Raw genomic sequence first — 14,382 nt, forward strand, 5'->3', positions numbered from 1 at the left:
AAAGATTTTTAAAGTAATTCTTGGCTAGAATGAAGAGATGCTGGGGTCCTTACAATTCAGCACCTTATAGCTCCGTTAGTTATACAATTTAAGAAACATTCACACTTACAGATTTAGGGTATATTATTGTTACTCACAGCAGTGTGGTTGAATCTCATAAAATAATATTAAGTGAAGGAAGTCAAACAGAACACATTGTAAGTATGTATACAGTGTACACATAGGTATACATTGTAATGTATGCATATTGTATGATTCCATTCATACAAGGAATCGAAACAGGCAAAACAGATCTTAAAAGTAAGAATAATGGTTCCCCTTGTGGGAGAGGGCAGTGATTGCAAAACAGCACTAGGGGGCTTTTGGGTGTTTGGAAATGTTCTGCTTCTTGAACTGGATCTTGGTTACAGGGCTGTATTCCCTTGGTGAAAATTCATGGAGCTGTATACTTATGATCTGTGCACTTTTCTTTGTATAAATAACACTTCAATAAATAGTAGACATTTATTTGTCCTCTGTGCACATACATTCATTCACTTCATGCATTTTCAAATGCCTTAACATTTTCTAAATTTAAAACACTAACCATGGTGGTTTTTATGAACTTAAATTATACATGGTACATTATTATGTTGAAAGAATTTAGATTTGTGAAGGACAGCCCCCAGATTTCACTTATCTTTTTCTCCCAGAATTTCCATTGAAGTTTGGGAGGAAATTTTTTTATTATGGTTCTCAGATTTTGTGTGTCTACTTATGAGTCTCTTTCCTCCCTACCAGCCCTCAATTTGAGTAAGTTGTCACCAGGGAATTCCTGGCTTGGGAGTCTGAAGAAATAGTATTTAACTTAACTAGGATTGTTCAACCACCTTTCATTTGCCAGCCCCTCTGCTAGGTGCTTTCAATAGAGAGAGATTTGAGACCTAATTCCTGCCCTAAAGGAGTCCATCATCTGGTTGGTAGGACAGAAATATTAGCAACTTCAACATAATTTGATAAATGCTCCACCCAGTGAGGACGAAGCACCACACTAGCACAGAGGAGAGAAAGATCAATTCTGCCAAGGCAAAGCTTGAGAAGAGCTTCACACGGGAGGCAGTGAGCAGAGTTTGCAGAGGCAGGGACTGGAGACAAGAGCATCCCAGGCAGAGGCCGGAGCAGAGACAAGACGTGTCCAGGGAGAGAAGCCCAATGTGGCCCAAGCTTGGGAAGCAGGAGCAGGGGTGTTGGGGAGTGAGGCTGGGGTGTGAAGTCTTCCAGGGGAGTTTGGGCTGCATCATAAAGGCAACAGCAAGTCACCAAAGATCACAAGATAACCCCAGGTGGAGGCAGACTGTAGACTGAAAGAAGGATGTCCACAGCACTGAGACTTTTACTGGATCCAGGGGAGAGAGCCTGAGACCTTAACCAGGTGCAGAGAAGGAGGCAGATTTGATGGAGTGATTAAATGGGGACCTTTGAGAGAGCGGGGACTGGCAATGGCTGAGGCTGAAGGCCAGGTACAAGACAGGGAGCATTGGTAGAGGGGGCCAGCCGGGAGGAAAGGCAGGGAGCTCTGGATTCATCAGCTTGTGCTGGTGGGACATCCAGGTGGGGAGGTGTGTTGGCAGACTTGGGGTTTGGCAAAGGGGTGAGGATCAGTGATATTTTTAAAAAGTGAGATCATTAAGTGTAGTTTTGATATTTAGAAGCCAAGGGAGTGGGGCTGGTTCATCCCTGGCTTTCCATAGACATAGCTAAGTCGTATATCACAGCACACAATCTCTTTGAGTGATTGCTTTTTCCCATTAGAAATGTGACTTTCAATAGCAAAGTATTAATATGAACTAATCTTTGTTACTATTTCTTAAGATATACTACAAACCAGAGCAACATTTAAAGAAATATAAATACAAATCAGTTTTCTTATTTGTCTTTACTTGTAATAATACTAATCCTTTCTCTCTTTTTTTTTTTTCTTCATTTCTGTTTTTAAACTGAGCTTTGATTCTTTCTCTCATGGCTCTCCATGTCTCAGAAAGTCTTGGACTTATTCAAGCATCCTACCTTTACACGTGAGCATCCAGACACGTACCCCTTATCTGTGATTGCTTTCTGTTTGTAGCACAGAAGAGTGGAGGGTCAACTTTCCCTACATACTAATCATGTCTCTGCTTCCTTTTCCTTCTCTTGACATGAGAGACAAATCACTTTCTGTTCCATATCACCTGGTCAAATCTGGAAAGCATAGAGATTACAGCAAGACTCTCTGATCACCTTTTGACAGCTGTGATTGCTTTCTCAATATGATGTATCTCCTGGGTTTTATATCTTCTAATCCAGTCCCCTTCAATGAAATAATTTTTTTTGGCTCAAAACATTTAAATAAATTATTTAATTTTTTAAAAACCACGTTTAAGTAAAACACAATGCAGTTTGAAAAGAGGTCATAGTTTCATCACAAATATGTATAGTCAAAATTACCTAGCCTTTAAAACACTTGAAAATGTTTTTTTCACCTATGACCATTTGTTTTGTCTTCTTATAATGTTAATGTGGCATCTGATACAATCTGATGTGTGTTTCCCATCATGCCTCCGGTGAGTGCCCCCCAAGCCTAAGTCACTTTGATGCGCACACCACCGCAGGGACAGGTGACAGGCCTTGTTTGCCCCCTAGTCTGTGTCTGAGCTCACGCTGCCCCGTCCCCTTATGGTAGCCTGATATTTTGTCATACTGAAGAGGCTGAGTCAGCCAGCCGCCCTGGAACTAATCTGGTACGTTCAGCCCCCTTCACAATCATTTCTGTAGCAAATGATGAGCTCAATCAGGTGGCAATTAGATTTGATTATTAAAGTGGTCAAGCTCCCTGTACCCATGACCCTGTAACATCTGTTCAATGGCACAGCTTTTGGCAGTGCATGGATTTGCCTCCCAGCAGATTACTCAGGCCCAGTAGAGAACCTTTGTGTTCCACTGGGGCTTCCCAGCAGTCACTGGCACACACACTCACATATTGTTTAAGACTGTGCTGCTCAGGGTTTTCAAAGGATTTCTGTGGTCGCTTGTTCCCACAGGTGTACCTTTTCAGACCATCACGCACACGTGATTTAGATTCTGATTTCTGTGTGTGTGTGTGTGTGTGTGTGTGTCTGTGTGTGTGTCTGTGTCATAGGTAGGGATGTGTTTAAACTTAAAGATTATGAGTGGTCATGAGCCTGACTTCAAGCCAGGGGATTGCCTGCGTTCCACTTCCAGAACCTCTTAATCGATAGCCTTGCTTTGCCGTTCGATGTTCGGCATGACTCGCGGGCGCTGCTAAGGAAAGGGCGGCGGAGGCTGGACGTGCTCTCGAGGTCTCACACCTCGATGTTAGGGTGAATGGTGCAATATCATTACTTTCCAAATGTTTAACTCAATCTGGAGCTTGATGCCATTCGGATGCCAGACTGTGCTAGTGTTTCTTGTTTTGTTCCTCCGTGTCTTGACCAGCCACGCCAGTCTGTTGCAGCAGAAATCAGCGACAGCTTAGTACTCACTACTACAAATCAAGATGTTCAGTTAGAGGAGATTTTACTGAAGCAAGGAGATGGATAATTTTTGTCCTGTAATCTTTTGCTCCTGTAAAAATCACCTACAACCTCTTGCCTGTGTGTTTGTTTTCAGGGCAGCATCGGCAGCTACCAGCGATTTCTGAATGCTTGCCTTGAGGGTAGTGATAAAAGCATGATGTTTGTTGGGCAGAAGAGGGCACCAGGGTTATTAATAGAACTTTAGCATTGGAAGGGTCTGGGGATTTCTTCTAATCTTGTAACAATCCTAAGCGTGTACCCGAGCTGCTGTTTGCCAAACCAGAGCTGCCCCTAATGTCTGAAGGGACCTCTCAGGCCTCCAAACCTCAATTTGGGTGATAGCACTCACTACCCTGACCCCGAATCCCAGAACCAGAGAAGGACTGTTGACACCTTAGAAATGCCTCCAAGTGAACAACAACCCATCCTTCTTGCCTTTGTGGGGGAGACACTTAGATTCACTGGCTTCAGTCTCAACCACATCCCTTGTAATTCTGGTCTCTGCCCACGGTTACCTTCCTTACCAATCCTCTAGGCCCTTGTAATCTGGCCGGCTTCATCACTATACTGAAACTTCTGTCTCCAAGGCCACCAAATCTAGTGACCTTCCTGCTAACTTCACTTCATACATTGGTTTCCATCCATCACCTTCCTCGGTTCTCCTCCTACCTCTCAGGGGGTTGCTTCTCAGCCCACTTTGTGGCCTCTTCTCGGGCAGGTTCTGCCCTTGGCCCTGGTCCCTTCACTAATGACCTCAGCCATTCGCATAGATGCAACTATTCGTCTCTACTTACGGACTGATTCATCGAAAGTCCCGACATTAGCTTCTGATTCTTACTTCCAACTTCCATCATAGAATATTCCATCCTCCTGTGAACCTCACCAGTACTACCATCTGTTCATCTTCCTCCCAAACCATCCTCACCAGGATTCTGCTATATTTGCTTGTGCGTCACCACCCTCCAGATCACCCTGACCCTTGTAGCGAGTCCCCTAACATCCTAACAGCTTGAAAGAGGGAAACCAGGAATGCATAGTGTGGTGGAAGATGAGAGGGGAGGGGAGGAAGGAAGGACAGATGCTGTCAGAGGTCGAGTAAGATAGGGCCAGAAGTGGTCAGATGGCTTTATCAGCAAGGAGACTACTGGCAAGAGGAGTCTCAGTGGAGTGGATGGGGAGGTGGAGGAATGAGATTGCAGGGTGAGTGAGAGACCAGGAAATGGAGAGACAGAGAATGAGGATGGACAACATGGGTAATTCTCTGAAGAAATTTGGCTTGGAAGAGGAGAAGCAAGTTGGAGGAGCAGCTGTAAGAAGAAAACATTTTCTTCCTTCTTCTTGTAATGACAGGACAGGCTTGAGCCCATTCAAATACTGGTGGGAAGGAGACAGGAGAGAGAGAGAGAGAGAACAAGGATACAAGAGAGGGGTAAAAGAGGCAGGAGGGGATGGCTCCCAAGTGGAGAGATGCACTCCAAGCAGGAGGAGGGACACCTCACCCATTGTAATAAGGATAACAAGGAAGGAATGCAAGTGAGTTTGTTGGTTTGGTGGCAAGAAGTTGAGAGAATCCCCATCTGATGCTTTCTATTTTCTCTTTGACTAAGGAGGCAAAGTGACCTCAGGAGCAAGAAGGTGTTAGAGGAGAGGTTTAAGCAGAGTGGCAGAAATTTGAGGAAGAGGGCTAAGGAAAGGATTCCTCAGTGACTTTGACTATCCCGTCGAGGCTGGTGATGGCTATACCGTGGTGGCAACTGTGTGATGGTCTCAGTATTGTTCAGCAGCCTGGAATAGGTATAAGAAGGAGGACATTTGGATTCATTTAGCACTGGGGGTTTGCTGGGCAAGTGAAGAGAAGCGGGTGGAGTTGAGGAGAAGGTCTTCAGAAAGGATGAGGTAAGGAACTGAGAGGTCGGGACGCTGAGTGGGATACTGAAGAGACCCAGAAGGTGGCGTGAGGCTCAGTGAGTGGGGGCAAGTGGGCGCTTGGCAGGGACAGTGAGGGGAGGAGCATGGGGCCAGAGGGTGTGGTTGTTAAAGCTGCAAAGATTTTCATCAAAGGTGGAGGGACAAATGGGGAGGACAGTGTCTTCAGAGTTGACAGGTTCCAGTAAGGGCAAGAAGATGGAGAGAACGTTCTGTGAAGAGGTAGAAAATATGGGAGAGTCTGTTAACCACAGAACCACTCCAGAGGGAACAGTGGAAAGGTTGGGAGGGAGGGGAGAGGTACGAGGTTGGGTCCAGGGAGAGGAAGCATAACGTAGCCGAGAAGGGATGGAGAAGTTAAAGCAGTGCAGGGAAGTATATTTGGCACATGAGACATGGCGGGGTTAGCTGATCCCAACCCGGCCAAGAGAATTAGCCCGAGCTCTCTGGCTTGTACTCAGGTTTTGCCAGAGCCAACTGTGTCCTGCATTAAGGACATTTCAGAGAATACATGCATCTCAGGGGACTCTGGAAAGAATCAGCTCGTATTACTGACAGCCTTCCTAATATTTTGCTTGTATCATGGGGCATTTCTCTTCCCACTTGTCAAATTTGTTCTGAAAACAAATACGGGTCCGTGATCTCTCATTGTCCTGTCATGCAGATCTTTTTACAGAGCAGAGGTTCTCAGCCCTGCCTGCACAGTAGAATCACCTGGAGAGATTTTAATACATGCTAATCCCTGGGGCCCCAGACCAACAACATCAGAACCTCTGGGGATAAGACCTCTAGACTCTTTACAGTTAATTTTAAAAGCTCCTTTGGTCATTTTAATGTGTGAGGAACCTGGGCCTTAGACCATTGCCACCCAGTATGTTGTCCACCAGCCAGCAGGAGCGGCATCACCTGGGAGCTTGATAGAAATGCAGAACCTCAGGACCTACCCTCGACCTACCTACCAAATCAGAACTGGTGTTTTAGTAAGTGTTCCTTCCCCTGGTGATAAGTATGAACATTAAAGTTTGAGAAGCCCTGCCTTAAAACAGGAGTGAAGGGCTTCCCTGGTGGCGCAGTGGTTGGGAGTCCGCCTGCCGATGCAGGGGATGCGGGTTCGTGCCCCGGTCCGGGAGGATCCCACATGCCGCGGAGCGGCTGGGCCCATGAGCCATGACCGCTGATCCTGCGCGTCCGGAGCCTGTGCTCCGCAGCGGGAGAGGCCACAACAGTGAGAGGCCCGCGTACCACAAAAAAAACAAAAACAAAAAAAACATAAACAGTAGTGAAGCCTGGTCCCACCTCTAGAGATTCTGATTTTATTGATCCGGGCTATGGCTTGGGAAGCGGGAGTTTTAAAGACTTTCCAGATATTTCTCATTTTCAGCCAAGTTTAAGATTCCTGCCTTACAGCATCGAGCAAAGCGTCAGGAAGCATCCCTGGGGCATTTTTATTCAAGTGGGTGGATCATCCCCATCTTTGTTTAATGATTTCTGACCTTTTATTTAACTTACCAACGAACCACATTTGCCTCTCATTTAAGGAAGAAAACTGCCTGTCATAAAGTTATGACAGGAACAGCATTTGTCCTCATCTTCCAAGATGCTAACGGGAGGCTTAGTAACTGATAAGACAGGAAATACTGAACAACCATAAGCCCATTACATAAGGACTGGTTCATTTATTAAAGAAAAAAAAAGCATTGCCTATAGGACCATCATTACAGAATACCAACCAACTCCTTGTAAAATTGAGAAGAGCAACCTTCCTGATTAGTTATTTCTTTTGTCTCTTCCAAGACGTTGTTTGAATTGATACCAAAAGCCTTCTGTGGCTTTCTTCAAGCCAACTGATTGCACATGTCAAACAACAGTAATTTGTTTGCTGAAATGTTGGGTCAGGACTATTATAGGAATTAAGACATAACAAGTGTTATTTTAGACCCGAGTTTCCAAAGTATGATCCAAGATTTAAAGTGCGTTTCTTATATATATATATAAATTTTTAATGTTTTTTATTGATTGCTGGGAAGATGTTTTATTTATTTATTTATTTGTTTGTTTGTTTGTGCTGGGTCTTAGTAGCATCAGGCAGGCTCCTTAGTTGTGGCTCGCCAGCTCCTTAGTTGTGGCAGGCGGGCTCCTTAGGTGTGGCATGTGAACTCTTAGTTGCGGCATGCATGTGGGATCTAGTTCCCTGGCCAGGGATCGAACCTAGGCCCCCTGCATTGGGAGTGCAGAGTCTTAACCACTGTGCCACCAGGGAAGTCCCTAAAGTGTATTTCTTGAAAGAACAAGCTTGACAAGAATTCATTACGCTGTATGAGTTGGAAGGCAAAAAAAATTTTAAAGCACTTCAGTTAGCCCACATGTTACTCAGGTGTTTGTATAGTTAAATCACCCATTTTCATGTGGGTGGTTAAATCTCATAAAGAATAGGTTACTTTTGTTGAGGACTTTCCCCAACTTTTTGTTTCTCTCTTCTGAGTCAAACACATGAACATCTGAATCACTTTTCCACCACTGACGATTGAAGTTTGTTTTAAGAATTATTAAAATTAAATGAATGCCAAGACAATAGTACCACTTTTCAAGCTTTTATAAAGAAAAATATATCAATAGTCTTTTAAAATTATATAGGCTTCAGAAAACAAGAGATTTTGATTCCATTAGACTTGATATCAGTCTGCAAGAAAGATGGTCATTCATGTTTTAAATTCAATAAAGAGCAATTCAGTGGATTCACTACGGTCTGAATTCTGCAAGATCATGTTCTTCTTTTTAGGAGGCCAAAAAAAGTATCAAGACTTGAAAAAAAAAATGTATCTTCATGTTCTGAGGGGGAATGACCCATGGAACAGTTTCCTACCCTCCACTCTCAGGCCTCAAATTATTTATTTAACATTTTCCTTTCTTAATAGCTCAAGGTAATATGGATTCTAGATTTCATCTACTGACATGCCAAGAGTGCTTCCTAAACATTAAGAGGCTTATTGTTGAAGTCAGCTAGGCAACATCATGCATATTCCCCAGTAGGGAGAAGAGAGAAGATGGTCTCTCCTTAACCACACTAGAGTTTTTCAGAGCTCTCCACCAATGACTGAAGTCTTTGTCTCAGGTGTGTTACATAAGAAAGAACCCCTCTCATCCCTCCTCTGGCACCTATGGCGTTGTCCTGAGTGCCATATGGAGTGAGGTCAAATTTGCAATTTATTTGGAACTTAAAATATAGTAGAAAAATCCAGTTATTCAACTAGTACAGATGGATGGTCAAGACCAGGATTCATGCCTTGTGCATTATGACCTTGTAGTGATAGATTCATTGATCAATGATGAATTTTAAAATATCATAAAATAGGGCCGATTTAATTCCAGGTACTCTACTTGGATACACAGTGTCTGATACTCCACGTGAATGCAAGCTTAATGTTGAGTGATGAAAATGACATTTTCATAGAGTCGCTTAGAAGGGAGAACTGGATTTTATTATTGTGGTCATATATACCTGACTACCAAACACACAACATGTTAACTACTAAAAAATGGGATCCCCAGTATTTAAAATGGAAGTCAACATAATCACACTGATCAGATCACCTCAAGTGACTCCACACATAGAGTACGGATAGGCCTTGACCAGCAGTTGCTGGCACTCTTGGTTTTATGAAACTACGACCTTATAAGAATCACTTATAAAAGTCCTTCAGTCAGCTACTCTGGTTGATTGACCAACTTTTCTTTTGGATTAATGCAAGGGTTCTTCTTGAGCACCCAAATTCTGTTTTGGTGAGGGCTCTGAGTAAACTTTATAAGGTGCAAATACAACCAGATTATGTGCCTGCTTCAAATATTCAGTGGCTTCCCACCATCCACAGAGTCACCAGGTCCAAACTCTGACCCTGAAAAATCCTGCCTCTACCTTTGTTCTAACCTCATCTGCCATCATTTCCTCACCTTTAGCCTAGACCTGCATGCCTTTGCACGTGCTCTTCCTCTAACTGGAATCGTCCCATCTGGAAAACTCCTACGTATCCTTTCAAGACTCATCTTCAACTTCATCTTCTCAATTCAGCCTTCCCTGAGTTGTCTTCCCGAGCGGTCCACGTTGTTCTCACCTCTTTACTCATAACGACATCGTGTTGTATGTCTACGTTCCCTCTAGACTGAGGTCCTTGAATGCAGGGCTCACGGGTGGCCTCTTCATCATTGTGGGCATCTCACCTAGAGCAGTACCTGGTACATGGTGGCCACTCCTAAGAGATTTAACAAATGAATGAATGAATGAATGAGTGCCTCCCCAAGTGTTTAATTTAATAATGAGGGAGGGGCTTGAGAATGGAGAGAACTTGGCTTTCTCACTAAGCAGGCTAGGGTCCTCTTCTTGCTTTCTAATTCCAAGGGATATTAACTCACCGCCTGCCATTATGCCTTGTAACTTCCCCTCTTCTTTCCACTCCCATTCAAACCTGATAAAATATCATCACTTATGTGGTGGTTTGTCCAGTAAAGTTCTCAGAGTTCACAAATCTAGGAGTAGTAGGGACACACAGGTTCCAAAATCTATTCATGATTATGAGTAAAGGGCCTCATGGTTTCCAGTATTAACATGGAGGCCAAAATATAATATATAGGTCACAGATAAATTTTCCTAAGATTTTGAAGTCCATGTTGAAGTTTAAGGTATACTTTCTAAACATCAAATGCTGCCCTACAAGATAAACTTCTCTTATTGAATTGAATGGCATGATTTGCGAATACTAAGTTAAAAGAAAGCCCACAATATACAGAACCGTGTATTGTCTTAAAATAACTGTATTATGCACATTAAAACACGGAGCTTTCCTTTCCAGTGTGATTGCTTTGTTTGATCAAACTGAAAGTCGGGCTTTCTATGTTGGCATTATGCCTTATTTCCTTAGACTAAATGGAATTGTTCCATGATAGCAAATAGACGCTGATAATGGTTTGATTCAAGTTTTAATTGGAATGCTGGTCTCAGAATATTTGGCCATTTCAGTCTTATTCCTAGATACTGGATCTTCAAACAGAGACTATAGGCTAGCACTGGGTTACAACCCTTAGGAGACCTGAGTGGTTGAAATCCCAGGAGAATTTTAAACCAAGACCTTGTCTGAGGCAGAGAGGGTGCTGCTTTCCTGCTGTCAGCTGGCAAGGCATATTTAGCTCATTGAAACAAAACACGGAAAGAAATCTCCCCCCTGAGGCTTGATCTCAACTCCTCTTGGGTGGGCACGCATCTGGAGATGCATAAGCAACTAACATGACCCCCTTCTTGTTTCTAGAGTGGACTGCACCAAGGCATCAAAATCATTTCTTTCTCTTTTTTTAAGGCTTCCTCACGGCAATGAGACAGGAGGTGACCCGCGCCCACAAAGGCTGGGCCCTGGACTCCGTGACCATTCACAACGAAGTTCTGCGGCAGACCAAGGAGGAGATCATGTCACCCCCTGCGGTAGGTGCCAGTGGGCAACAGCAGGGACAGTTCTGGAGCTGGGGCTCAAAGTTCAAGTTCTGCTGAACACTGACCTATAAGTGTCTCCGTTAAGGCCTTTGGCTTTGCAGTGAGGGTTTCCTCGGTTGTAACCTGGAGACCTCCATGCCAACAGCTCCAGCGTTTGCCAGAGTGGGAATGAATGACAAGCTCTGGGAACTCCCCAGACTGCATTTCTTTGTAATTACGAGTTACACTTGTGTTTGCTGAAAAGGATTTTCCACCCGTCTCCATCCACTGCTGTGGAGTACTCACAGAATTGGCAAGAGCTGCAGGACCCTGTGCGGAAGGACACCTGGGTGGGGGAAGGGCAGACGCTCTAAGATAAGCAGACACCCCTGGGAGCCACTGCTTGGACGCTTACCTGCCCTTTGAACTCGGGCTAGTTCTTTAACTCTTTTGAGCCTCAACTTCTTCATCTGTAAAATGAGGGTGATGATTCAACCTCAATAAAGATAGCTGTGAGACTTCAGTGGGATCATTTAGGCTTGGTTCCAGACCCCACATAGATATTCAATAAATCTTAGTTCCTTCTTCCCTTTCTCTGATTCTTACTCTCTCGGTTGTCAAATCAGGGGGCTGGACCAGATGATTTCCAAGTTCTGGCCCTTTTTGCCCCTTTATAACAAGGATCACCATTCTTCCAGTTTCCAATAACATGGTCCTTATTTTTGTCTGAGATCCCACCAGAAGAAGCACCTTTAACCTCCATATTTCAACCAACAATCTCTAGATTCAAGGAAACATAGGCTTTTTCAACTATGCCTTCAAAATTCTTCCAGCTTTTTCAGGTATTTGTTACAGCAGCATCCTGTTTCCTGGTACCAAGATCTGTATCAGTTTCCTAAGGCTGTTGTAACAAAGTAGCACAAACTGGGTGACTTAAAACAACAGGAATTTATTTTCTCAGAGTTCAGGAGGCCAGAAGTCCAAAGTCAGGGCATTGGCAAGGTTGGTTTCTTCTAAAGGCTCTGAGGGAGAATCTGCTCCATGGCCCTCACCTAGCTTCTGGTGGCTGCTGGCAAACCTTGGTGCTCCTTGACTTTGTAGCTGCATCACTCCAACCCCTGCCTACCTCATCACGTGGGCTCCTTCCCTGTGTGTATCTCTGTGTATCTTCTCCTCTTCTTGTAAGAACTCCAGTCATATACTCGTCCACTATGACCTTAACTAATTACATCTGCAAAGGTTCTATTTCCAAACAGTCACGTGCTGAGCTTCTAGGTGGACATGAGTTTTTGCAAGAGACTATTCCATCCAAACACCTTCTAACTACGACTTTGTAAAGTTCTTAGAGTGAAAGGAGCCTAAAAGGATACAGTTTACTATTGGATGATGCCTAAGTGGTTGTATTTTCATGTGGCAATTGTCACCTACTGACTTAATGATGGTATCATATGTCCTGATTTTCTGGGATTGCCCATGGTTTTACTGTCAAATCATGTACTTCAGGTTTTGGTTCAAAAAGTATGGTTCTTATACTGTTAGCCCACATGAGGGATTCCAGAAAACACTTTGCAGCTAATCTCCCTCTCTTTTATTATAATCTACGTTTACTTCCCCTTACCCTACCCTCACTGGAACTGGAAAACTGGTCACCATCTTCTACATAAGTATATCTTATGATCTTACGTGATTATTGGAGTCTCCACCGTGATTCCCTTTAGACTTTTTTCTTACTGAGTACATGTTCTATGGCTCCCCGCTGCCTACAGAATAAAGTTCACGCTCTTCGGTCTGGCATCTACACTCTTCCACAGTTAAGCCCTAACTTATTTTTCATAACTATTGAACCTACTGCTAAATATTATGAAATGCTTGGGCTTTGCTGCTCATCCTGCCTTTCTTTGTAGTATTGCTCCTCCCTGGGATGCCCACCCTTTCTCCTCTATCTTTCCAAACGCAGCCCACCCTTCAAGGCCATCTCCTCCACAAGGGTCCCCGAGCATTCCAACCCTTACTGACCTTTCACCTCAAGTCACTGCACTTAGCCTCAGTCAGTGCTATTCATCAGGCAGCCCCTCTAACAAGCGTGTGCTGGTGTTCAAGTCATGTCTTTTACATTTTGTTCTCTGTGTGTGTGTGTGTGTGTGTGTGTGTGTGTGTGTGTGTGTGTGTGTGTGTGTGTGTGTGTGTGTGTGTGTGTGTGTGTGTGTCTTGTCTCCTGATTTAATGAGGCCCTTGAGGGCAGGTCCTACTGTGTGAATGACAGAGACACAAGGATGAGGTCAGCCACTCTTGGACCAATTCTCACCGCCCTCACCGCCCTCCCCCTACGCCCATCACACCTGCTCTCCCTCTACCATACCCAGCCTCTGAGGGTGCTCGAACCCCTGCTGGCCAGACCTGGCTGCTCGTCAGACCTGGCTGCTCGTCTCACTAGATCCGACAACCGAGATGAAATTAGAGCCACATATTGGCTTGGCCAGCGTTGGCTGAGATCCCGAGTGACATCCAGCTCTGAGTCCTGTTCTGTGCTCCCACCACCCCTGTCAGAGACTTTCATCTCCCTGCAGAGGCGATTTGGTGCTGCTGGCTAAGTTCGCAGTCCCAGGCAGGCCACCCCCAGGCTCAAATCTCCAGTAATAGGAACATTTCAACAGCGCTAATAGCCTCAAGCTATGCCACAGCGGAACACTGGGCTCAGTATTTCACTGGAATGCGTCCAGTGGTGTTTTCTTCTTCTGGTAGTGTTTTAAGATTGGTGTACCTTTTCTTTCCAAACTGACAACCTTTTTTACGGTATTGGATGCCCATCTCACAGCACCTAATTTTTAAAAAAAATTCCTGTTACCTTACGCTTGGTTCTTCCAGGAAGGTGTGTATATTTATGGGCTGTACTTGGATGGAGCAGCCTGGGACAGACGGAACGGGAAGCTCACGGAATCCACCCCCAAGGTGCTCTTCACGCAGCTGCCCGTGCTGCACATCTTCGCCATTAATTCCACAGCGCCCAAGGACCCCAAGCTGTACGTGTGTCCTATTTACAAGAAACCGAGGCGAACTGACTTGACCTTCATCACCGTGGTGTATTTGCGAACAGTCATGTCCCCAGATCACTGGATCTTGAGAGGTGTGGCCCTTTTGTGTGACATCAAGTAAGTCCATTTCTGCTTGATGAGGGCAGAGGAGCCACGTGGGTGGCCAGTGCTCTTGAGAGACTTGGTGAGGCATATCTTCTCTCCCTGATAATTGCTTGATTACCCTTTCTAAATTAAAAAGTTGATATCCTACAATCGCTTGTGTGTATGTGTTTTCCCTCATATCAATATTTATTTATTTATTATTATTTTTTATTGGAGTATAATTGCTTTACAATGTTGTGTTCGTTTCTGCTGTACAACGAACTGAATCAGCTATACATATACCTATATCCCCTCCCTTTTGGACCTCCCTCCC

At 44.4% G+C, this 14,382-nt stretch overlaps 1 protein-coding gene across 1 annotated transcript in view; it reads left to right on the forward strand.

Moving 5' to 3' along the window:
* DNAH8 (dynein axonemal heavy chain 8) overlaps positions 1–14,085 on the forward strand; it is a 318,214-nt gene extending 304,129 nt beyond the window's left edge. Inside the window, exons 92-93 of the mRNA XM_024766073.1 lie at positions 10,823–10,944; positions 13,798–14,085. Coding sequence (XP_024621841.1) covers positions 10,823–10,944; positions 13,798–14,085 — 410 coding nt within the window. The remainder of the gene's footprint in view (positions 1–10,822; positions 10,945–13,797) is intronic.
* Positions 14,086–14,382: the final 297 nt, after the last annotated feature.

Source organism: Neophocaena asiaeorientalis, unplaced genomic scaffold, assembly GCF_003031525.2.
Source record: "Neophocaena asiaeorientalis asiaeorientalis breed wild unplaced genomic scaffold, Neophocaena_asiaeorientalis_V1.1 scaffold46, whole genome shotgun sequence".
In the NCBI taxonomy this organism is placed as follows: domain Eukaryota; kingdom Metazoa; phylum Chordata; class Mammalia; order Artiodactyla; family Phocoenidae; genus Neophocaena; species Neophocaena asiaeorientalis.